This window comes from Astatotilapia calliptera, chromosome 18, assembly GCF_964374335.1.
Source record: "Astatotilapia calliptera chromosome 18, fAstCal68.1, whole genome shotgun sequence".
In the NCBI taxonomy this organism is placed as follows: Eukaryota; Metazoa; Chordata; class Actinopteri; order Cichliformes; family Cichlidae; genus Astatotilapia; species Astatotilapia calliptera.
The window spans coordinates 34,816,541-34,843,258 of record NC_137439.1 but is presented as its reverse complement, the minus strand read 5'-3'; the positions used below and the strand labels follow the sequence as shown (position 1 = coordinate 34,843,258).

The 26,718-nt window shown below is 42.9% G+C and overlaps 1 protein-coding gene across 4 annotated transcripts in view; it reads left to right on the top strand.

Annotated features, from left to right (window-relative positions):
* LOC113010981 (sickle tail protein homolog) overlaps nucleotides 1–26,718 on the top strand; it is a 96,020-nt gene that overhangs the window by 1,468 nt on the left and 67,834 nt on the right. For 3 of the 4 annotated variants that reach the window (XM_080292725.1, XM_080292724.1, XM_080292722.1), the window contains exon 2: nucleotides 23,925–24,250. In XM_080292725.1, the coding sequence (XP_080148851.1) occupies nucleotides 23,925–24,250 (326 nt within the window). Of the gene's footprint in view, nucleotides 1–23,924; nucleotides 24,251–24,609; nucleotides 24,814–26,718 lie in introns of those variants that run through there. The other variant, XM_080292723.1, reaches the window with a different exon arrangement.

Below are 26,718 nucleotides of genomic sequence, written 5' to 3'. Positions count from 1 at the left end.
CTCATGTGTAAATAGCTGTAACTGAAAAAACACTTTTTTCCCTTGACCTCTGTAAACATGCTGCAGTGTTCATTGCCTTAATTACAGGTCATACTGAATGAAAAATCAAATATATTTTGTGAAATATTTCATATCACTCCAAGCCTCTTACTACACTCTTCATTTCTTTGCACTCCTTTCTGGCAATTGCATTGTAAAATGATGATATAACTATAGTTATCTATTTACTATTAGCTCATGCCTGGAACACCTCACTCAGGAGGTGCCCAGGAGGGATCTGTCTCAGATGCCCGAACCATTTCAACTCGTTCCTTTCGTCTGGAGGAGTATCGGCTGTAGTCTGAGGGACTCCTGGATGGCTGAACTCGTCTTGTGAACAAGACCCTGATATACTTAAGCTGCTCCACGTTAGACTTTACCTCAGTGCTATTCAAAAAAAATAATCCTATTTCCTTAAATCCAAACAGTGGTTGCAATCTACCACTACACTGATTTCTCAGACTTTTTATCTGATTTAGTGCTCAGCTCAGATAAAATAATTATTGTAGGTGATTTTAACATCCATGTAAATACTAAAAAAGACAGCCTCGAAACAGATTTAATCAGTATTAGACTCAATTGGTTTCTTTCAAAATGCAAAAAGAACCAACCCACTTCAGTAACACTCTGGATCTTGTGCTGACATGTGGCATAGAAACTGAGCAGTTTTCCTGAAAACCTCTTTTGTCCGATCATTTCCTGATAACATTTACATTTACAATAATTGATTACACAGTAGTAGAGAATAGATTTCATCACAGTAGATGTCTTTCTGAAAGTGCTAAGTAAGTAAGTAAGTTTAAGGATATACATGTAATTCATCCACTGTCATCTTCTTCAATGCCGTGTGCCAGCACAGTACAGAGCAGCTACCTGAACACTACTCGCACCAAGGTTGATTATCTTGTTATCTTGTTCTTGTTGTTTTTAATTCTTGTACTTGACTCCCTAACACAACTCTCAAACATGCACCTTAAAACAGATAACTCATAAGCTGGAGAGGAAATGGTGTCTCACTAATTTAGAAGATCATCATTTAGCCTAGAAAAATACTCTATAAAGAAGCTCTACATGAAGCTAGAGAATCTTACTTTACTATCTGAGAGTGAAAAAAACAGGTTAAAAAGTAGTTCGTCCAATTTTTTACTTCTAGGCGGGACTACTATAATTCATTACTATGAATTAAGGATTAAGGATATTAAGGGTGTCCTAAAAACTGCCTGAAAAGCCTTCAGTTGATCCAAAATGCTGCAGCAAGAGTCCTGACAGGGACTAGAGAGAAAGATCATATTTCTCCTGTATTGGCTTCCCTTCATAGGCTCTATGTTAATTCCATCCATCCATCTTCTTCCGCTTTATCCGGGGCCGGGTTGCCAGGGCAGCAGCCTAAGTAGAGAAGCCCAGACCTCCCTCTCCCCAGCCACCTCCTCTAGCTTATCCGGGGAAACACTAAGGCGTTCCCAGGCCAGCCGACAGATATAATCTCTCCAGCGTGTCCTAGGTCTGCCCCGGGGCCTCCTCCCAGTGGAACATGCCTGGAACACCTCACCCAGGAGGCGCCCAGGATGCCACCTCAACTGGCTCCTTTCGATGTGGAGGAGCAGCGGCTCTACTCTGAGCCACATCACTGCGGCCGCAGCACCAATCCGTCTGTCGATCTCCGGCTCCCTTCTCCCATCACTCGCGAACAAGACCCCGAGATACTTGAACTCCTCCACTTGGGGCAGGAACTCATCCCCGACCTGGAGTGGGAACTCCACCCTTTTCCGGCTGAGAACCATGGCCTTGGATTTGGAGGTGCTGATCCTCATTCCCGCTGCTTCACACTCGGCTGTGAACCGTTCCAGTGCGAGCTGGACGCCATTACCCGATGAAGCCAACAGAACCACATCATCCACGACAAACAGAGATGAGATTCTGCGGCCACCGAAGTGAAAGCCCTCCGCCACTTGGCTGCACCTAGAAATCCTGTCCATCAAAATTTATGTTAATTCATAATCAAAGATAAAATCCTATTCCTCACAAAGAAAGTCTTGAATAATCAGGTTCCATCTTATTTTAATGACCTTATATTACCGTATCACCCGGATAGAGCACGTTGCTCTCAGACTGTGGGTTTGTTTGTGGTTTCTAGAGTACCAGCTTCCAGACAGACACCCTCTCTACTTTTAAGATTAGGCTTGAAACATTCCTTTTTGACAAAGCATATAGTTAAGGCAATAGGTGTAGCTCGCTGGGGGATGATGCAATGAGTGTTTCCTCTTCCTCACCCTTTTTACTCACTATGTGTTTATACATCTCTCTGCATTTAATTATTGGTTATTATTAATCTCTGGCTGTCTTCCACAGCATGTCTTTGTCCTGTCTTCTTCCACTCACTCCTAACCAGTCATGACAGATGGCCACCCCTCCCTGAGCCTGGTTCAGCTGGAGGTTTCTTCCTCGTAAATGGGAGTTTCTTCCTTCCCACTGCCACCAAAGCACTTCATGTTAGGGGGTTCTTAGGGAGAAAGTCTAATGGTGTGATAGCTAAGACACTGTAATGTCCTTACCATGCAGAAGTTTGCTGGTTCTAAATTAGTGATATATAGGGATACAAAGTAAATAAACAACTTAAGCTCAAGTGCATAGAACAGAGTAGCTAGTAGTGGATGCCCATTCATTAATATCCACTTCTGAACAGACAATTGTTTTGTCTCTTGTAAGTTCATTTGGTCTGAGACATTAAAGTTCCCAAACTAGAGAATAGTTGGGTTTAGGATACTGTCCTTGAGGATCTGTCATGGGTGGAAGAAGTCTGCAGGAAAATGCCATAATTTGTTTGTGAGAATAAAGGACCCAAGGCACAAAGCACTGATGGTACATGGAAGCTTTATTTGCAATGTTTATGTTCGCACCTGTGCAGGTGCCTTGTTCCGTGCCACACCTTTCTTGTCAGGTCCCGACATCCTACTGAAGTAGGGAGGCATGACAGGGTGATGGAAAACAGCTGTGTGGGCCAGGCTTCCCTGACACCACACCCTTGAACCCGTTGCTCCATTCTCGGGCTGCCACAAATGATTATTTTGATAGTCGACTAGTCACCGATTATTTTTGCGATTAGTCGACTAATCAGATCATCATCCATTGGACGTAAAACTACAGCTTATTGCACCAGCAGCATCTGCTCTTATATAACTATCATTAGCTTACAGCTTTAAGTGTTTAAGGTCTGTGCTAACTAACAATAAAGACAAGATGATAGTTCATTTTTATGAAATTTGCAGATTGTTTCGGTGAAGTTTAATAAACTCCTTGCTTTCTAAAATATAACAGGACACCGGAGTAAATTCTCGAGCATCTCACACTTCTGATGATCAGCTGTCTGCTTGACGTTTATTCAGCTGTGCAAAAACTATAACTTTAATCTCAGCCAAACCGATTTACTCAGGAACAAATAAAATACTGAAAAAAGCCAAACAATAAAATTTTTAAGTTATCTAAGTGACTCATATATCATGTTTAACCTGAGTAGCGAAAGAGGGCGGTGGGTTTGAAAACGATTTGCTGGGAGTCCGGTGTTCTTACGGCTCTAGTTAGCCTTGCCCCCGGCTCGCTATCGAGCTAGTGGGTAACAGACGTCTCCGAAAACGTCGGAGCGCTTTTGAAAATATGCAGTGTCTTGATAAACTGAGCAGATATTTGAGGTTTACACAGCTACATTCTCGCCTGAAAATATGTTAAAAGTTTATTTTGTGACCCAGAAAGAATAATAAGAGTAATATTAAAACTAACTAGCTGCCGCCATTGTTGGAAACTGAGCTGGGCCGCACGGTTCCTGAATTTGGACACAGCTACCATACCGGACACAGCTTCTTCTTCTTCTTCGTTGTTTAACGCCAGCTGGCATCCTTGTACATGCAGTGCTGCCATCTCCTGTTTCAGTCCGTTATTACACTCTTAAATCCTGCTACTTATTCCTGCGTCTTTTGGGATCTTACAAAGCTTCAAACAACGCGTCGACTGTAATCGTGACTAGTCGACTAATCGTGGCAGCCCTACTCCACTCCTCCCCTGCAGCTGAGCTACAAACCACACCCCGCCACATAGTTATCATGTCTTTTTTGTGAGTCTTTGTGTTTGTCCCAATTCCGAGGCTGCATTTGAAGGCTGATTACATCACAGCCAGGCAGCGAAGGCTGTCCCAATTCAAATGCATCCTTCATCACCCCGGATTTCAAGGATGGGTCGGTGTATCTTTCGTGGCCCAACCTATTAAAGAATTCATAGTGCGGCCCAAGAATAACTCCAAAACATTGCTTTGGCATTGCTTGAAATAGAATCAAATGTGAAAAAAACAAAAAACAAATGAAAGCCGTAGGATAAATTTTGTTATTTATTGTATTTATGTATTTATTTTTGGCACAATAGTATAGTAACACAATAAAGATGTTCTTCTTCTGATAATGTTATCACTCTATAAATGTTATTAGAAAAACATGACACTGACACTAATAGAAAATAATTACCTAGACCAGAGACTCTGCTTTGCCAAAAGGCTAGAGGGCTTTCGCTTCATATTGTGCTACTGCTTTGAAACAGTCACTGACCCTGTCCTGGCTCATTTTTGTCTTTGCTGTAAGGGAAAATTGTGTTGGCTCAACACTATGCTACAGATGCAACCGATCAAATAAAATTGAAAAAAAAAAAAAAAGCACAGAAAGAAAAGATATAATCTACTTTATTATTCAGTAAGTACAAGCATTTTTTTAAAGACCCACAATTACATTGATGGGCAGCAAGGTAGCTTTGTGGTTAGCAGTGTTGCCTCATAGCAAAAGTCCTGATTTCACTATGTGACCGGGGCCTTTCTGTGTGGCGTTAGCATGTTTCTCCCTATGCTTGTGTGAGTTCTCTCTAGGTACTCCGGCTTCCTCCAACAGTGCATTACCGTACTTACCACTGAAACACACTCACCCTAACCCCCTCAGGCCTATGTTAGAAGGATTTAAGGGTATCAGAACATTTCTGGCTCTGATTTCATTAGTCTTTAGTGATAGCAAAACAGAGGTCATTGTATTTGGGGCCTGGACTTGGAGCCTCTCACATCCTGTGTCAAAGCAGATGGAACAACTTTGGGGTGAAAATTGAACCAGTGCCTAAAAAGGACAAAGCAAATAAGTATGGCGAAGGGAAATATCTTTTGTTCAGCTTAGGCAGCTATCTAAAGTCAAACCTTCGATCTCTTTTCACAACAGAGAGAGATTTACATATATTTGTGATCACTCGTCTTAAATATTGTAATGCAGTTTATGTTACATTTACTGTTATGTTTCAAATGATCCAGCATGCTGCTGCTTATCTACTGGCATAAACAGTCACATGGCAGGGCACATGGGAGAGGCACAGAAATGAATTGGCAGGAATACCACAGGGGCAAAACACCTACTGGAAGAACTAGAGCTATAGAACTGTATACAATCAACAAGGCCCTGAGAACCTTCATCAGGAATTCAACGGCGATGTCACAGTCATGCCAAAACCCAGTTGTGGGACAATGGACCCATGATCGACACAGTCAGTACTGGAACTGGCAAAATTGTTTATGTATTGGGAGCAGGCATCAGTGGAGCAGCAACAACTCAACCGGCTGCAGGAACCGCCCATCATCGCCGATGATCCCCCTAGCCCCAGAGGTCGTCTTTGAGTGCATTGGAATGGAGCTCATTGTGCCATTTCACAGGAGCGCATTTCTTTGTATTAGTTCTGGTGGAGCATGCAACACGATATCCCAAAGTAGTGTTGGTGTGCACCATTTCTGCGAAAAGTGTGGTGCTGTTTCAGGTCATCTCATCTTTCAGTAAGCATCCCGTAAGTGTTACTGATTGACCAGAGCACATTGTTCATGTCTCCCACACTTAAACTGTAGAAATTACTGGGCATTAAATATGTTTGGAAGCTGAATAAGACCATGATTCGTATGTTCATTCATGAGAATGAACGCAATAGAGATTGCTGCTTTTGTTTTCAGTGCATGAGGGCACAGCCTTCATGTCTTGCACACTAAAGGACCTGTATGAATTACTGGGCATTAAATGTCTTTGGACCAGCATCTGCCAACCTCAGACTGACAGGCTGGTGAAGTGCCACAGGCCTCCACGGGGTCTTCTCCCTTTGAGTTATTGATCAGTAGCAAGCCGCAGAGCATACTGGACATTATTAAAGAAAACTGCTTATAACGCTCAAGCCCAGGGAAAAATAAAATGTATTATGTTCTGGACCTGAGAGCAAAGCTACAGAAATTGAGAAAGTTATTATGGGAGGATTTGCTCTAGGCCCAGGAACAGCAGCAGCTCCTGTCCAAAGAAGGGGGCTAGGCTCAAGCTGTCATGTTACGGCTATGTGCAGGGATTGGACCTAAACGCAAACTCACTGACACAAGGAATAAACTCAAAAAACCACAGCTGTATTGGCGGGCAGGGGAAAAGGATACTAAACTAAACTAAACTGGGAAACTGATAGAACTAATGCACACGAGAAGACACTGGGAAACACACAGCATGAGGGACGACGCAACATGGAACTGAGGGGAACTGACATAAATACACAGAAGGTAATGAGGGAAGTGAAAGCACACAGGGAACACAGCTGAGGACAATTACAGTTGACAGGACGGGGAGGACACAAAACTGAAAACGCTGACACCAAGACGTGAACCTTAAACGTAACACAGGAAGTACAAAGAGACAGCCTGGAGAGAGAGAGGGAGAGAAGTCCAAAAACAAAACGTCCACAAAAAACAGTGCCTGCAGGGAGCAGTTCATAAATAATTCAGGGGGCCGACCTGGAGGACGGAAACACAGGAGTCCGACCGTGCGGACGGCAACAGGGGCGACAGGGCAGTTCTGGAGGCCGACCGTGCGGGAAGCAACGGCGGCAACGTGGAAACCGTTCTGGAGGCCTTCCACGATGGCCAGGGCATCCAGCCAGCGGCCTGGAAAGTGGCCAGTGATGCTGAGGAGATGACTGTGGAAAAGCCAGCCATGCTAGACGTGGACGAGGAAGTGACGTGGCAACCGCAGGACCAGACGGCAGCGTGGCAGCTGCAGATAGTGATATTGCAGGCCGGATGAATCCCTCAGACCCTCCAGCGAAGACAGGCGGCGGCTGAAGCGGCCCATCAGACCCTCCAGCAGGGTAGAAGACTAAACACAGAACAGAGGGCACAGAGAAACATGAGGGGCAAGGGATCAAAACCTAGGAACCATAGAATAAATCATAAATGAACTTTACATAATACAAAAATCACAAAGAACTGAAAACACTGGATCAGGAGACCCAGGACCCTGACACAAGCTATTTTCAGAGATAAGAAATATGCGGTTTGATGGAGGGAGGCGCAATATTTGTGGTACCACAAAGAGGTGTCACGGGGTGGAAAGGGACAAGTTATCTAAGTTTTTTTACTGTGCATGTTTTTGTTGTGTTTTATCTTTTTAATGTTTTAATATTGTACATTGGGTTATTTTTATGAGTTTTACTGCATGTTTTAATGGTATTTATTTGGTGACTTGTCCTGGAAAGACTCCATCCCTACCTGATAATAAACTGATCACACCTGCGAGAGATCCCAGAGAGGCCAATAAGAGGGCCTGCCAGACCACAGGAAGGAGTCGACCGAGAGGCAAGAGAGGACCGAAGCATGAAGGCACCCATGAGTGTCACGGGAACCCACGAGAGCCTGGAGTGACACGGAGGCTTAAGAGATGAGGCCTGAGAGGCCTGACGTGAGGCTTCAGGGTGAAGTCACAGAGGCGTGACACATGGCGTGACACATGAGGCCTGACATGAGGTTTGAGAGCGGCACGAAAAGAGTGACACATAAGACGGTTGGAGCTTGGCGTTCCAGGAAAGGACGATACAGCACCAGCGACTAGGGACGCGGAGCGAACAGTCGGACGGCAGTAGCAACAAGAGCCCAGCCTGTGCACTGCGGGAGAGCTGGTGCTGATTTGCAGTTTTAAAGAAGCGGCGGGCGGAGTTGAGAGCTCTGCCCACCCGGGGTAAGTCTTCGACTTATCCCCTTTTTACGAATGAAAACTGCCTGAAAAGAATAGTGACTGCCGCTCCCTCCCTTTCTCCAGCGTACCGGGACGCGGAATGCGGGGAGGAAGGCGAGGACTCCGCTGGGTTTCCTTTTTACACCACTTCGCTGGATTTCTTTAGTTCTTTGTGACTTTTATACCGTGCCGGATGCCACTGGACTTTTAATGTTGTGTTTTATTGATTTGTATTGTGTTACCCCTTGGCCAGGGTTGTTTTAATTCATTTTACATTTTTTAACTATTTAAATATAATAAATTATATTTTAATTATACAGTTTTTTAATCGTGTGCTTTCCCTTGGCGGCTCCACTGCTCTGTCCGTTTGGAGGAAGGTTTCCTTCCTTTAGAAAAAACACTGTGGAAATATAAACACCTTCATTACAGAGGCAGGAAGGTGCATCCACAAATGGATAAAAAGGCAGCCATCACATCCTATGAGCCTATGAGCCAGTTACTGAAACTCCAAAAGTTGATTCTGTTCATCTGGACGTAGCGTTTTTCAAAACGTTACGATTTACTTACCTGGTTGATTGAGAATGCATCAAGTTCCTGAAACTGTTCAAACCCTTATTTTCAACCCATAAGAGAGGGAAGAGCACTTCAGATCTGGCCCCCTCCCAAACCTCCTCGTGTATGTCCAGTGGACCTCTGACATTGTCTTTTCCTGAGCTTTTTTTTACAAACTTCCTCAACATTGATTTCAGGGTTTTGTTAAACCTCTCATGAAGTGCATCAGTTAGCGTATGGTAGAGACTTGTTTTGGCTCCAGTAAGTTCCCAAGATTTATAGATTTCCTTCAACAGGTTGGAAGTGAAGTTTGATCCTTGGTCTGTCGGGATTTCTTTTGGAATACCCACCCTTGTAAACATCTGTATCAGATAATTATCAATTTAGCAGGCTTTAACAGCTCTGCCTGCCCACAAGAATGACATACTAAAGGGCATTTAAATGGTCTCAGTTTAAATGGTCTAACATTGTTACTGCTAGTGATTGGAAAACTTTGCTTAGGGCCTTTAGTTCTATTTCCATTCCCACCCCCTGACTTACCCACCATCACAGAGACTGAACTGGGTTTTCCTGTCATGTACCCTTTTTTTTTGGGCATCAGGCTGCAGCTGTGCACTACTTTGAACAGTTTGTTTGTGGGGCTCACGAGCATTCCAGCATCACCTGCTGCACCTCCCAACAGTGGCTGATGCTCCCAGCGTTCCGACTGGACTTCCTGCTGAAATTGACTGAACTGGTGGTGCATTTTCGGCCACTGTTTATCTGGCATTGAATGTCAGACGAACGGTGCTCTAGGCCCAGGAACATCACTGGCCTGATGCAGCATGCTACATTGTTTGTCCCAGGTGGTTGTGGTGATATACTGCAAGATGCTGTAGATGCAGCAGCCGCAACAGTTGCAGGACACACTGGCTGGCACCTTCATTAATATCACACTCAACTAGCTGTTTTATCTTCCCATTACACTGATGGGTGGACAGTTCTCAGGTGCCTGTTTTCTTGCAGACTCTACACTCTGCCTATGTATTGTCAGTAAAATTGAAATGGTTCCAGATTTAGCTTCTTTTCTTGATGTCACTGATTTTCTTTACTATACCTTTCTAATGTGTTGTCTCTTGTTGTTGCCCCTGGCTCTCATTCTCTCTCTTACTCCTGCTCTGTTTGTGTACTACTGCAAGTGTAACTACCACCCTTCCCCCCTCTGCTCAGCACAAGCACCAAGACTCACGTGTTGTGTGAGAGAGGGGCTGAGAGAGAAAAAACACAGCCGGCTCCTGTCGTTCGCTTTTGTTCGTGACCGACACATCACTAGTTAGTATCTTCCATCCATCCATCCATCCATTCGCTTCCGCTTATCCTTTTCAGGGTCGCGGGGGGCGCTGGAGCCTATCCCAGCTGTCATAGGGCGAGAGGCGGGGTACACCCTGGACAGGTCGCCAGTCTGTCGCAGGGCCAACACACAGGGACAGACAACCATTCGTGCTCACATTCACTCCTAATGGCAATTTGGATTTTCCAATTAACCTATCCCCACAAGCTGCATGTCTTTGGACGGTGGGCAGCACGGTGGCACGGTGGTTAGCACTGTTGCCGCACAGCAAGAAGGTCCTGAGTTCAATTCCACCATCAGGCCGGGGTCTTTCTGTGTGGAGTTTGCATGTTCTCCCCGTGTTTGCGTGGGTTCACTCCGGGTACTCCGGCTTCCTCCCACCGTCCAAAGACATGCAGCTTGTGGGGATAGTTAGTATCTTGGCCAAGGATATTTGGCATGTAAACTGGAGCAGTCAGGCATCCAACCTTCTAATTAGCAAATGACCTGAGCTACACCCATCCCAGTGGGATGGCTTTGTCTAAAGACAGAACAATTCAATTCAAATAAGCTTTAGTTACATAGAACCAATTCACAACAGCCTCGAGGTGCTTTATGTTGTAAGGTAAAGACTAATGAGCAAACACCTGAAGACGGTTGCTGTTAAAAACCTAAAAAGGAAAAGTTGAAATCTAAGGGTTCCAGAGATTTGGATCTGAAAAATAATTTGTTTATTTTAGTGCTGTCAATAGATTAAAAAATTGACTAATGAATCTCACAATTTTCTGTAATTAATCGCGATTAATTGCAATTACTTGATCAATAGCCTGGTTGCAATTACATTTTTCAATGTTATATTTAACCTTGTAACAGACATTTATGCAATATAATGAAATAAATGCAGAATAAACACAAAGAATGTATGCTTAAATTCAAAGAGACTTTGAATAGTTTTCAATCTTTTAGCACAGGTTCTCTCCTGTGAAATTTTTTATTCTATATTAATTGCATTTCATTTTGCATGACCAAACATACTTGAGAAAAAAGGGAAAATATACGCACTTAACATGTTTATTGAACATCTTGCGCGTCCATGTTAACAAAAAACTCTGGATACATTTATCCACTCTCTCTGCCACTCTTGGGGAGGCACTTTAAACGAGGAACCAAAGCTATGTAGGCGCAACGATATTAATAGGTCTGCAGTTTGTTGTAATGCACTTCTCAATTGTGTCTGTCAATATTTCCGACGTAGCCTTACTGAGTCCCCGATGCTCCGTGAGTGGTTTGTCACAAGCTGGGTGACGCATTGGCCAAAGTGCTAGCAGCATACGTCAATGTGATATTTTAAGCTGGAAGTGCTTCAGTGAAAAGAAAATTCCTTCTTGCACAATGTGCATAATACTTTATGTCGGTCAACTGTTCCATCTTGTTATTTTTTCAATACTCAAATTTCCCATCAAGGGCCAATGTGCGTTTATCATCTTCCATATTGAAATGATTGGTGCAGCTGCCCATCACTACCAGATCAATTGCCCATTTGCACATGTGCAATGGTAACTCTACTTGAACAAACTGCCCGAAATGCGTTGACAGAAAAAATTCAGGGATTTTGAGTTATTCTGCACTTCAGATGCATTAATTGCATTAAAATTTTTAATCGCATTGACTGTGATGGCAGATTCATTTGCATTAACACGGTAATTTTTACCAGTTTATTTCTGAGTTCTGATTTGTTCAATTATATTTGAAGCTCTGAATATAAGGCTTGTATACAAAATGCTTTTAATTAACTGAGAGTCAGATGGCATTGATCAAATGCAAGGAAAATCAGAGCTGGGGTGGGAATGAGGTGGGGTTTTCTACATAAAAGATCACTGCTTCCCAACAGCACAAGCTGTTTGTCCTGTATAAAGTACAACGTAAATGTCTCTTCATGCTGATGGTGTAATCTGAGTCTATGGTTCTTAAAGATCATGGGTTGTCACAGTTTTCTCCAGTCATTGAGCTAAGTAACTGCATGTCCAACCAAACACATGCACGCACTTTCCCAGTAGAGCAGCTTGTATCATAAGTTGTTATTATTGATAAGATATTACTGAATGTTGACTTGTTTTGAAAGGATATATAAGCCGTCATTTTAAAATCCTTCATCCTGATGGTCTAAAAGTCAGACTTGTTTGAGTAAAATTGAAAAAACTCCCTTTCCACTTCACTGTGTTTTTCTCATTGTGTTAGATGAAAGTACTCGAAGAGTGGACCAACATCAGTGTATATAACATTTTTCATTCAAACATTTAAAAAAATGCAAAACTGTCACGATTTACGGGGCAAGCCGTGTGGGATTTAAGTCCGAAACAGAAAAATTGTCCTTTTTACTCACCACAGCCAGCCGATCTGAAATCCCGGGGTCTGACTGTGGCGAGGGGCATCGACAGCGAGGGGCACTGACAGCGAGGGGCATCGACGGCGTGAGTGCCACTTCCTTTTCGAAGGCTGGACCAACGGGCCGGACAGAACATCCTCCGGCAGGCCGGGCAGCGAAGCAGTAGTGGCTGGATGAAGGTTTGGTGTGTTAAAGATGAAGTCCTGTGCGATCGGAGGAAGCAATCCCAGTAGCCATGGAAGGCTGGAAAAGAGCCGCTGTAGCCGGCTTTCAACTGCGCAGCGAAGCTCCTTCAGAGGGTGATCCAGCCACAGGTTGAGGAGAATCTCCACCGTGTAAATAATGTCATCTTGGAGCCACTCAAGTAGTTTGGGGGTCACTGCATGGTCAGTGTTCTGATTATGGGAGACCACTGTTGCCTTCATCCTCCACATCTTCTCGAGTTTCTCTTTCAGTCATTGGTATTTCTTGAGCTTCTTGTGTTCCTTCTTCCTGATGATATTCCTGTAAGCATTTCATGCATGCCCTGCCTATTAGCATCTTGCACACTCCTGTTATGTGCTGGATTGACCCAGGGTCATCTTTGCACAGCCTGCACATGGGGTCGTGCCTGGTGTGGTAGACCCTAGCTTCTATCGATCTTGGGCTTAGAGCTTCTTCTGCCATGATTAGTGCCTCTGTGCTTTCTGGCTATATTCCTGATGTACTCATGGATCTTTATCATTTCACCCTGGATTGTGGATCTGATACTTACCAGTCCTCAGCCTCCTTCTACAATTAGTGTAGAATTTCAGCGTGCTGGACTTTGTTTGAAACCCTCCCTGCATGTTAAGGAGTTTTCTGGTTTTGATCTCAGTGGCTTCTATTTCCTCCTTTATCTGATATCAGGAAGGATGTAGCATTCAGATCTTGTTCTTCCCATTCAGCTGACCCCTCAGGACTAGGACTGTCTGTAGGTAATTGGTGCAGCTTTCCTAGCGGCCTCTTCATAGCTATCCACATTGTATGCAATTGTTGCCTTCTGGTATGTAATTCCCTCTGTTCTGACTACCATCCTTCTCTTTGTTACCATCCGACTACACTTTTCCACTCTGACTGGCATTCCAAAGTCTTTGCTGTAGATCCTGGTGTGGTTCAGTGAATCGAAGTCTCGTTCCCTCCTGGCATACAGCATTCCAGATGCCTCTCATCTATCAGCAGTATACATTAACATTATTATTATGTACCCCAGAGGTTATGCCACCAAGGAATTGTTTAACTGCCTCCAGAGATTGGCCAGTCATCCCCCTTGACCCTAGACTCTGATCCCTCCTTGGAAGACATTTTGGTGGGATTAAGGACGTCCTTGTAGTATTCCTTCCACCACCTGACAATTTTCTCAGTTGAAGTCAGCGTTCCACCTGCACTATACACAGTCCTGAGTTGCCTGATGATTTGCTAGAATCTCTTCGAGGCAGTCTGAAAGTCTTTTTCCATGGTGTCTCTGAACTCCTCCCACACTCCAGTTTTTGACTCAGCATCTGCCCAAGCTGTGTTCCGCTTGTCCTGTCAATACCTATTAGCTCCCTCCAAAGTCTCACAGGCTAATCAAGCCCGATAGGATTCCTTCTTCAGCCTGGTGGCTCCCTTCACCTCTGGTGTCCACCGTTTGGTTCAGGGGTTACCACCATGACAGACACCAACCACCTTGCAGCCGCTCAGGGCAACGGAGGTGCTGAACATGGTTTGGACCAGTCCCCAGTCTCCCTCAGAATGCTGTTGTGGCCTCTGCCAGGCATTCCCAGTGCACCCTCACTATACGGTTAGGTACACCAGGTCTGTCCAGCATCCTCCCCTGCCACCTGATCCAACTCACCACCAGGTGGTGATCAGTTAACAGCTCAGTCTCTCTCTTTTCCTGAGTGACCAGAACATATGTCAGTGACCAGAACAGATCCGGGAGGCCGTTCCTCCCAATCATGCCCCTCAAGGTCTCACTGTCGTTGCCCACATGAGCACTGAAGTCTCCCAGTAGGACAACAGTGTCCCCAGGCAGAGCACCCTCAAGCACCCCACCCAGGTACTCCAAGAAGGCTGGTTCCCTGACCCGAAGGCACAGGGAATAAAGGCTCTCGTCCACTATGAGAAACCCCAATGTATGTACATATTTGCATATTTTGGCATATTTTATATGTTTTGGATCATCACACTAATTTAATATTGGACAAAGACAACATTAGTTACCACAAAATGTAGTTTTTAAATGATGACTTAATTTATTATGGGATATAAGCTATCCAAACCTGCTTAACCCTGTGTGAGAAAATAAACCTAAACCTAAGACCTAGTTGTGCCACCTTTGGCAGCAAGGGTGGCAACAAACCATTTGTGATAACTGGTAAATCTTTCACATCACTGCGGAGGAATTTTTTGCCCAGTATTCATGGCTGAATTGTTTTAATTGAGCCATTTTGGTAGGGTTTCAAGCATGAATGAGCTATTTAAGGTCATGCCTGTGCATTTTTGAACCATTTAGTCTATTTGCTGGTTTTAGATCATTGTGCTGCTGAATAACCTACGCATGCTTGGGTGTCAGGACGTAATGTGCAGACATTCTTCTACAGGATCTTCTGGTAGAGAGCTGAATTCCCAGTTCTGTTATTTATGGCAATTCATTAAGGTCCTGAAGCAGCAAAACAGCATCAGACTGTCATACAACCACCACCATGTTTGATTGTTAGTATTATAACCTTTATATGAAATGCTGTGTTGTTTTACACCAGATGTAATGCAAACCTTCCAAAAGGTTGTCTCCTCGGTACACAAAATATTTTCTTGGAGATCACCAAGATGATGTTGGCAAATATAGGAAAAGCCCTTATGTTCCTTTTGGTCAGGAGTGGTTTTTTGCCTTCGTGGTTTCCCATGGATGCCATTGTTGCCCATTCTTTTTCATGCTGTTGAATCATGAACTCTGAATCTAACTGAGGCAAGTGAAACCTGCAATTCTTCTTGGTTATGGCTTCTTTGGAGATCTCCTGGATGAGACATTGGTGTTGTCTTGGAGCAATTTTGGTAGGCTGGACACTCCTAGGTTCATCACTATTTAAAATTTTCTTCTATTTGTGGGATAATGGCTGTCACTATGGTTTGCTGTAGTCCCAAAGCATTAGATTCATTAGAACATTCCAGACTTATAGATATGTCAGCGGTAGGTGCCAGGTACTTTGAGATAGCTTAATTAATGAAATAACCATTTCAATCAAATCTGCATTTTGTATTTACTCTGATTATTTTTGTCTAATAATAAAATTTGTTTGGTATACTGAAACATTCAAGCATGATAAAAATGTGAAAAAACAAGGAATCAGGACAGAGACGAATGCTTTTTCATAGCACTGTAGATCAATACTGCTGATTAACAGAATTTTTACTTTTGTTTAAACTGCATGTGTGAAGCTGATATACGATGTTGTGCGTGTGTTTTTATTTTGTAGTGCTATTATATTAAGAAAACTGAGCAAGGTGACAAATCCAAACTTGATCACATATGAATGTGTTAGTTTCATTTTTAGTTTTTACACAAAGAAAGTTCAGGTATCATAGTGTTTACATTTAAAGAAAATGTTTTTGTCCACTCACAATAAAAAAAACAAATCCTTCCAGCTATGTTAGAAAATGATTTTCCATCTAACCAGACAAAATGTCCTTATTTCAGACAATGCTCCAGGACAGGTTTAAATGTCAAGAAGATGACGTAAATATACTCTGTATCTGTACACTACAAGAAATGGGTGAATTTAAAACTTATGCTCGTTAAGTACTGGTGTCCATTATTATTCAACGATTTTTGGCCATACAAGCAACAAAAAATAGAATCTTGCCCAAGGATATTTGACATGCAAACTAGAGCAGCCAGGGATCAAAGTTATTAAACAAGATATTTAGTTGTATATTTCTACATGGAAACTATTGCAGTCCTTGAAATCCTTGAAAGGACTGCAATAACTGTGATAAACTGTGATTTTTACTATTTAACTGGAGATTTACGAGTTGGTTTACTGTGGTAACTCATGACAAGGTAAAAGACAAAATAAACATTGAAATATTTTAAACATAAGTTTCCATTTCTACCACTTCTAAAAACTTATAAAACATACTTGATGACACAATACACACACTAATACGTGTTTTAATGTAACCTACGATGTGTAGATGTGATGCGTTAATGTGCGCTGGTTAATTTGCATATTTCTCCTAATACAGGACAGACTATAGAGCTGTTTGAAATATGACAATTTCATATTTGAACTATGAAGCAGCAATGTACACTGCTCAAAAATACTAAAGGAGCACTTTGAAAACACATTTTTGGTCAGACATTCACACCAGTGGCATGCAGAAGGTCATTTTGTAGGGATCTGTCAGTGCTCATCCTGTTCCTCCTTCACAAAGGAGCCGAGACCAGTCCTGCAGATAGGTTAAGGACCTTCTATGATCCTGTCCAGCTCTTCTTGAGGAACCTCCTATCTCCTATCTCTCCTCTATGGTGTTGAGACTGTTCTGGAAGACACAGCAAACCTTCTGGCAATGGCACATGTTGATGTGCCACCTTGGAGGAGTTGGACCACTGTGCAACTTCTGGAGTGTCCAGGCCAAGCTACCAATAGTGACACTGAGCCAAATGCAAAAGTACAGTCAGAAAAGACCAGAAGGGAAAAATATCAGTGTCCTCCATATGTAAAGCCTTTCCTGTTTGGGGGAGTGGAGGGGGCTGTCTTATTTCCCCCCTCTAGTGCACCTGTTGTTAATTTCATTAACACCAAAGCAGCTGATTAGTGATTAACAATCCCCCCAGCTACTTAACTGACCACATTAACATCCCACAAGTGTAAATGACTTGATGATATACTCTAATAAAAACTGTTCCTATAATTTTTGAGGAGTGTATAAACACTCCTGAATAAACATATATCCTCATGCTAGTGCACTGAACTGTTATGGTTGTCAGCTGACATTGTTTTAACCTGCCAGTCTCCTTCTGTGCTACCTGAAAGTCTGATCAAGATTACTTACAGTTGTCATGGGATAACTGAAATCATAATGAAGAAAATTGGTAAACAGAAAACAGTTCATTTTGAAATTATATATTATATAAATTATAATTATATAATTGTAATATTTTCCATCGAAACATGAAGATAAATAGGTATACCTGTACGAAGTATTTATAAGTAACAGTGAGTACAGTCAGAATCAGAGTGTTTCTTATGTTTCACCTGTGTTGTAAATCAGCTGTGCTGTCGTTGTTGGTTTTGTTTTGTTTTACAATCCTTTACCGTGCTCCGACCCGTGGCTCCTCTCTCGTACTTCTCCCGTGAATCTGCTCTCGTGAAAGACACTCTTTGCTCCCAATTCCTGACAACAAAAACACACACACGTTGACAGATAAACAATAAGCGAGGTTCAGACATGATTAATCACAGCCGTACTGATGAGGATTAACTCAATGATCCAGCGTTAACTGGAGCCTGGCTGCACTGCTAAATAGGTTGCTCTTCTGACTCAGTCAGCACAGCTGATGAGGGGTGACGAGCGGCAGGTCCGGCTACCTCCAGCACTGGACACTTCCAGATTGAGAAGTTGCATCGGCGACCAAAACATCCAGGAGCGAGAGAAAAACAAAAACACAAGGAGACACTAACAAAAAACAGCACACACGAGCACAACGGGCAGGTCGGCCACAATGGACTACCGATCCGACACAATATGTGTGTATGTCGGAGCCTGTAGATGTGAGGAGTAGATGGAAATGCCACACATCTATACTGATGGCATCATTCTCAGCAGCTATGGGAGTAGGTTGGAGTTAGGGCTGAATCAGTGACATTTAAACTCCACTAACAATCCTTGGCCTGTGTAATGCCAAAGCTTATTAAAGTCATGCAATCAAGTTACAGTGAAGATACTGGGGGGAAGTTACATGTACAAGTAAAAGATATTGTTTCATCTCAGCAAACTGTGAAAACTACAAAGAGGAGCAGAGGAGCAGCGGTTAATAGCTGCAGGCTTTGTGAAGTCTTTAAAATATACATGGAGTATTTTTAGCATCTGTCAAAAGGCGCCTGTATGTGATGGTGGACTCAAAGGCAGAGCCCGATGCAGACACAGCAGACACACAAGCTTTATTTACAGAACGTGAATGCAAGAGTAAATTCAACAAGGGACTCGTGGCTTGGTGACTAGACATGGCAAGGGTGTAATGGTCTAATGCAGTGAACTGTGAACAGAGGAGAGGTGGGTAGCGGGGAACTGTTAACTACTTATCCAGGAGTGAAGTGTGAATGGCTTAGTTTGAAGGAAGAGTCTGTGATGCTTTGGGGGGGTGGGGGGGTGACGGTCCGCGATGAGGGCTGACCTGAGTTCCAAGGGATCCTGTGAGGAGTAGTAACAAGAGGGCAGGTAGGTGCGATATTGAAACCCCATTCCGGGAGACGGCGCGTGAAGCTGGGTGGCAAATGCTGGAAGTATGATCTGATGTCTAAGCTTAACTGAGGAGTGGAGCAGTTTCATGACCAGAGAGCTGTAGCACAAAGAAAAGAAAGTAATGGGCTGAGTACTGGCATAACCTGTGATACACGGGATGAATCTTTAGAGATGTAGGGAGTTTGAGTTTGACAGCGGATGGTGAGATTTTTACGGTCGAGGCGTGGGGCAGACCGAGTGAAGTGAGTGAGTGGACCCAGGAGCAGACAGAGGCGAGGAGACTGAACTTCAGTTACAAACCAAAAACGAGCCTTTATTGTGGCTGACATGAATACTACTCAAATGGAAGCAAACATGGGTAAGAGCTAACTGAAAACCTACACTGGGAAAAACTAAGATAATTGAGCAAACACAGAAATACACATGAGGTGATCAGGAGAAGTGGCGACACATGAGGACACAGCTGACTCGAATAAAACATAATGACAACACATCGGAGAGTAACACCGGACACACTAATATGAGACACAGACCTTCAAAGTAAAACAGGAAACATGACAGGCACTGAACTAAACCTAAGAACAAACTCAGAATAACACTGAAACGTAGGACTATCATATTCAAAACAGGACAACTAAAGAATCTGAAAATAAACCGTAATACAGAAAAATACCAAAATACAAGAAACTGAAAATGCTAGGTCAAAGTGACCCAGAACTGTGGCAGAGATGATGGTGTCGATATCATAGGGCCCAATGAACCATCTTGCACCATGGTTCAGTTTACGGGAGTTTGACTTGAGAGGAATAGCCATACCTTCTTTCCAGGGGTGTACTGGGGTGCTGGTGTCCAAAGCTGATCCGAGTAGTGGTGCTGGTGGTTGACAGCTTTATGCAAGGCTTCCAGAGTTCTGACCGAAACGTTGCGCCAGTCCCGGAGGTGGTGCTGGAGTGAAGGATTTGTGATGTCAGCCTCCTCCTTTGGAAGCAAGCTGAGTGACGCTTCAAATAGAGACCGGCGGATGATGAGGTGTGTGCATTGTGCGCCTACTCTACCGACGGGAGATTTGAGGTACAGGTGGACAGGTTGTGAGTGATGACACAGTGGAGAGTGGATTCCAACTCCTGATTCAGCCGTTCTGTCTGGCTGTTGGTCTTTGGGTGGTAACTGGAGCTGAGGTTGACTTGGGCCCCTAGAACAGAGAGATTTCTAAACCTATGAGGTGAACTGGGGGCCTCTGTCCGAGGTGATCTCCGAGGTGATTCCATGAGGTTTGAAGATGTGATATACCACAAGCTTCACTGTTTCTGTGGCTGTGGGGCGTTTGTCCAGGCCAATGAAGTGTGCTGCCTTAGAGAATCTGTCAAGTACAGAAGGGATTACTGATTTTCCTGTGGAGACAGGTAAGTCAGTGACAAAAACGAGAGAAATATGGGAACAGGGGTGTGATAAACCACGGCATGTTTATGCTTTTAAGCATCTCTGTATTAACACAGTAGCTTGTTCACACGACTAGGCTGCAGCATTCCAACTGCCAGCCACACACCAACAACAACAACAACATGACAGGACCCTACACCACTCTTAAGCTGGTGAGGCATGATTGCGATGCCGCGCAGGTGCGTCCGCCTTCCCAGCCGCGGCACCACCGCCTACGTCCTGCCACAATAGCCAAGAAGGTATGGATAGAGGCTGAAGCAGGCCCAATGGCTTCTGAGTTTTGGTCTTGCTGCCAGCACAGACCAGCACTAGTCCTGCACATCCTTCTCTGTCATTCCCCACCAGAAGTGACGCTTCAGCAGAGGGATGGTCCGACCTACCTCATGATGACATGAAAACCTGTAGGCCCAGCTTAGTACCAAAGCTAATGCTGCTGAGGGGACATGTCGCCAGCCCAGGGGCCCAGTTCCTGGATCTGGCAGAGCCTGCCGAATCATTTCCTCAATCCCCCAAGAGATGAGGCCCACGCAGCAGAAGGCAGGTAGCACAGTTGACAGCTCTGAGGGATCTGCGTCAGGGGCGTACTAGTGGAACAAGGCATCTGCCTTGGTGTTCTTGGACTCTGGATGGAAGGACATAGCAAACTTGAAACAGTCAAAGAATAAGGACCACAAGGCCTGGTGGGCATCCAGGCATTTAACTGTCTTGAGGTAAGTGAGGTTCTTATTGTCAGTGAATGGAAGTTCAGCCCGCTCTAGCAGATGATGCCACTCTTCTAAGGCCAGTTTTATAGTTAACAGTTCTGTCTCCTACATTACAATTTTGCTCCGCGGGGGAGAGACAGCATGAAAACAATGCACAGGGTTGTAGCTCGGGGTCCAGAGTGATGCAAAAGCATCGCTCCGACTCCAACATCAGACACATCAACAACAAATGATTTAGTGGTGACAGGATGAATCTGAACAGGAGCTGAGGGGAACAGATGTTTGAGCTTTTTGAAAGCTGATTCAGCTTCAGGTCTCCAGTGGAAGAGTTTTTTGGTGGAGGTGAAAGTGGTGAGTGGTGCAGCTACCTGGCTGTAGTTTCGTATGAAACAGCGATAAAAATGAGCAAAGCTGAGGAAGCGTTGAAGCTGTTTTCAGGAGGTGGGAAATGGTCATTCCTTGACCGCTTGGATCTTCTGTGGAGACACGAGAGCGTTGAGTGGACGCTGGCGCATTTTGGCTGCTGCTGCTCTCTCTCTATACTTATTGCTTAATATAGTTAGAGAAGTTTTTTTATTCTCTGAACCTATACCTGTATTTAAATTGTCTGCTAGGTAAGGCGTTTGCATTAGTCATTTACCAACCTTAAATGCCTCAGCTTCCACAGATGACTAAACCTCTTGCATTCCTCCATTCTGAAGTTATTTCTAGCGAGGTGTCTATGAACCTGCACAGCTACTATATTTTTCAAGTCGAAGAACTTCCTTTTCCCGTTCTGCCTCCTAATATTCATCTGAACTTCACCAACTCAAAGCTGTTGGCCGCCACCTGGAATGTGTCTTCAGCAAAAATGGACGTACTATTCTTAAGACTTAAGGATATCTATCTCAGTCATATACAACATTATGAAGAAGCTATTTATCATGCTAAATCATCTTACAACACTTCTATTATTAAGTGCACTGATGAAAATACTCGTACTTTGTTTTCTATATTACATAATATTGTTAAACCTCCAGATACCTTTGCCATACATACCCACTCTGCTGCAGTCTGTAACAAATTTATGGACTTTTTTAAATACCAAAATTGTTAATCTTCACAGTTGCCCTCTTCTTGTGGTCAATTGTTCTATTTGCATGTTTTCTCCTACTCAACTGTTATCTTCTCTATCCAGTTTTGAACTTCCTATAATAATTCAAATATCTTCTATTATTAGTAAGTAAAAGTTATCATAGCGTAAACTCAATCCACTGCCCATTTGAATAATTGTAGAGCAATTTTAAATTTGCCTTTCCTCAAATTTGCCAAAATTCACAAAAATATAGTAGCTGCACAGGTTCATAGACACCTCACTAGAAATAAATTGTATGAACAGTTTCTATTTGGTGATCATTCATTTCATAGTACAGAAATAGCTCTAGTAAAAACCACAAATGATTGTTTTGCTTGCAGCTGACTCTGGACTCATCACTATCCTCTTTCTCCTTGACCTTACAGCAGCTTTTGATACTGTCTGTCACTGCATCCTTCCTCATAGATTAACATCTTTTGGCATCAGTAACATACCACTCAGCTGGTTAACCTCTTATCTCTCTGGTTTGCTTAACTACTTACTCACAGATCACCATCTGCTCCAGTTCACCTCCATATCAATTTCAAGATCCTGCTTCTTACTTTCAAAACACTTCATAACCTTGCTCCTCCATATTTATCTGATCTTCTCCATGCGTGCTCACCCCCTCATACACGCCACTCGTTTTCAGCTTCCCTTCTGTCTGTTCCACCTGCTCGCCTGAAGTCCTCCCAGACCTCAACAGTGAGGAGGCCAAACAGAGAGAATGAGGAGGAGCTTCTTCCCTCAGGCTATTCGGTCCCTGAATCAGGTGTAGGACTGGACTCTCTCTCTCATTACTATACATCAGCAACAGTTTATTCCACCTCAAACTGTTACACTGCACACTGTTTATTTGCACACTCTCAACTTGCACACTTTTATATTTTCTTAAATTTACTTTTTTTGCACGTTCTATTTTTTTAAATATTGTTTTTTACCTTCAATTTTACTGTAATTTTTTACTGTTAATTTTGGAATTTTAAATTTGTATATTATGCAAATTTCTAGTTAGTTTAGTTTCATTTCTAGTTTCGTTTTGTTTACTTTTATGTCTATGTGTAGTTTTTTTAAGGTCAGGCTTTGCACAGCAACAAGCATTTCACTTTATATTGTATTATGTATGATTGTGTATATGACAAATAAAATTTGAACTTGAATTAAGGTCTCTGCTGAATCTACTCTAGTCTTGACCTCTTGTCATATTGGTAAACAAATTTCATAGAGGCATCATAGGTCATCAGTGAAGCTAATCACAATTTAAGACTAAAAAACCTGACTGAAGTCAACAATTTATGCGCTCATATGGCGCCTTTAGCTCCATCGTATATTAGTTCAGTGAGACTGTTTGCTTATTTCTGGAAAGATTTTGAAAGGATGGAACATAAGGAAGCAGCAGGGTATAATGGATAACTATAATTTAAATATTACATTCTATTAGGACTATTAGTTGAATGAACAAAATGTGAGAAATAATAGTGTTTCAAACATTTAAAAAATTACAAGGCGCAGCTGGTTCTCTGTGTTTAATTTAGGGCACTGAACCTGAAAAATGGTCCAAAATACTTCGCTTTCAGACTGGAATAGCCAGGGATTTGATTAATAGATGCCCTGTTCAACTGCCTGAGCTACAGCCATTCCCACAACAGAGATTTGAGGAAAGACATAAAAAGACCACAGAGACACCACCACGCAAGAATCTACAGAAGAGCGTTAGATTGAGAATGGTAGCGATCAACTCTGATACACTGAAAATTCAAAGTTGAGAACTGAAAAAAGTCATCCTGTCATATAAGTTTTTTTCTCCTGTAAATCTTCGTTCTCTCTGCACTTCCTTCTACCATCACTCCTTTTTCCTCTCATCCTTCCAACTTAGATCCAAGTATCTCCCCTTCGAGAGCCTCTTCTGCCTCTGCTGTGGGGGACAACAGCATAGACTGTCTGCTACAGAAGAAAGAACACACCTCCAGAAGCCTGTTGTCTAACCCTGACTTCTCCTACAGTCCATATCGATGCTCTCCCAATACCTTACCTCGAAGCTACCCCACCAATAACAGCAGCAGCAGACACAGCCAGATGGACAGCCTCATAATGCAGCACACACATGTGGAGAGGAAGAAAGAGGTCCTGGACCATGTGAGGCAAAAATATCCTCAACATAAAACCATTATCATAGGACATCAGGACTGCACAAACGAGCAGGTAAGATTTGTTCATCAGTAGCAGTGTTTGAAAAATGAAATGTGGAGTGAATTTACGACTTTTTTTATTCATTTTAAGGCCAGCAACAACCTGTTTTCATTTTAATGATCTTCTAAGCTTTATCAACATGTTTTTCACATTGTGATTTCAATGAGTTGCTGACAGACATTTATCAGTTACTGTTTTGCATTTTCTTTTCTAAAACGATGTATGTGTGTTGTTATAGTGGTAATGCTGAAGGGGCATGAGGTGTCTTGTGGCTTGTCATAAATTTCACGAGTAGTACTACTGATCTCCCAGTTAGACCGGTACAGCCAGCATTATTTGCTAAGGTGGAGTTGTGTTGAAACAGCAACGGGTGGAAAGGGGTGGAGTTTGTCAGTGCACCTGATCCAAGCAGAGAAACATGCGGCATGTAGAAACTACGACGTCTCAAAAGTCCGAGAAAAGAACCTTAAACCTGCCGTGAAACCGCAGGACTTGATTTTGACCCTTAGAGCTAAGTTACCTGGGAAGTGCTAAAACTCTAAAGCCGCACTGCTGACACCAAGCATCTCCTCCAGGTAAGTTCCTCTAATTTATCTGTAAAGACCAACAGCTCCTCTGAGCCGCTCTTTTTCTACTACTTAAAAGACAACTTAGTGTAAAAGTAGCCAAAGCGATTAGCAGGATATGAACTTTACATTAGCCTTCAACTTGCGATACACAAGCTCCTGAGTGTTTGGAGCCGGCTCAACAAGCTGCTCCATCAGCGCGTCATTATGCGGGCTATTCAGCGTCTGCGCCAGATGTCTGTCACTGTTTGTTACGTCAGCATGTGACGAGAGCCAACACAAACAGAAAGGTACCATCATTTAAGGGATTCAATGGGAGGAATCCGTTCTGACCCAGCACTGCTGTTGTAGGCGAAGAGTCCACCAGGTGAAAGAACTAAAAGAACTGAAGACGCTGTTTCCTAATATCTATTTTCCACACGCAGGCATTAAGAAAAATGACACATTTGCGCAGGAATGGTGAGCATTCCTCACAAGTTTGATCTGTAATGACAACAGGGATGTCTGTTTGCGCTCAGATGAGTCATAATAGCCATAACAGCCTGCTGAAGCGGTGAGCCGGGATTATGATTATTGCAGTGTGCTGTTAGCTGTATGGGGAGATTTTTATTTTCTGTTCCAGTAAGTGGGGGGCACAGGGGCAGTAAGACATTACTGTCCTCTCAACCTACTTTATTTTCAGACTTTTTGAAGCTGCGGTGTGTTTTAAATGTGTCTCTCTTCAAATTTACACCTATGGGCATTAGAGACTCTGCACAAACTAACATACCATTCACAAACAAACAATTGTGTAATTATTCGCTATCGAAATATCACACCTTTGGAATATTAACAGTCTCATAGCAATTATTGTTAGGTATTTTAGTACCATGGGAGCATTTACTGGATATTGTTTTATAGTGACATTATGCAGGAAAACTCTGTCATTCAATAAGGCCCCTTTGTTTCAGTGTTTTTCTCTTTGACCCAAGAATTGATGTGTGAGAATCACAGGCTAGTACAAGGTTGAAATACCACAGAGATCACTCCCTCAGCTACATTAGTTTCTTAATCTTTTAGACGCCTGTTGAAGGCCAAATGGTTTGTTTCAGATTTCACTAATGTACGAACTCTTCGTTTTGTGCCTTGAAAATATGTCGCTGAGATAATCACAATTGTAGCTGAACTAATAAACTACACAAAGGATGCTTCTTCACCCAAGGGCAGGAAGACGCTGCCTTATCTTGGTCTGTACTGGTTTAAACTGATAATCTGCTGTCTCATGAATTTTACCCTCTATATAAACTGTTGTACTTGTGAATAAAGTTGAGTCACTTTGGGAAGACAATCTAAAGCAGTCTCTGTTTTCTTGTTCTCCCAAGCTGCTCCCGAGCTCGTACTAACACGCTGAATGGCATACTTGAATATTACTTGAGAATATATTTGACTGTGTTACAGACTAAGGGACATTCTCTGCTGATAGGTGAAGGTACATTCTCTGCTGATAGACGTCCACGCCTCGGAGGAAGCCGATCCACGGAGTAGGCCCTGGAAACAGTTTCCTTCAATTATATCCGCCATTTTTTACTTCAAATTTTAAAACACAAAGCCACAAGCTCTTATTGGTCATATTGAATTATTATCTTTGTGTGTTTTTGTGTGATTTATGTCTTTGGCTGTGTGCCCTGCTGATGATGCAGCTGGAATGCAGGTTGTTTCCTGTAATGTGAGAGAGACAGACTGATGGTTAAACCTTGATTATGTCCTTCCTTCTAGACTACTCTTTTGTTTGCATTGAATTTTATTATAAGTTTTATTCTATTGAATTTTAATAATTATAAACACTTTTCTGTGGAAAGGTTCAGTCCCAAATTATTTAAACATGCTAAAATAGCATTAAATCACATTACAAAAGGGAATCTCGCCTTACAAGAC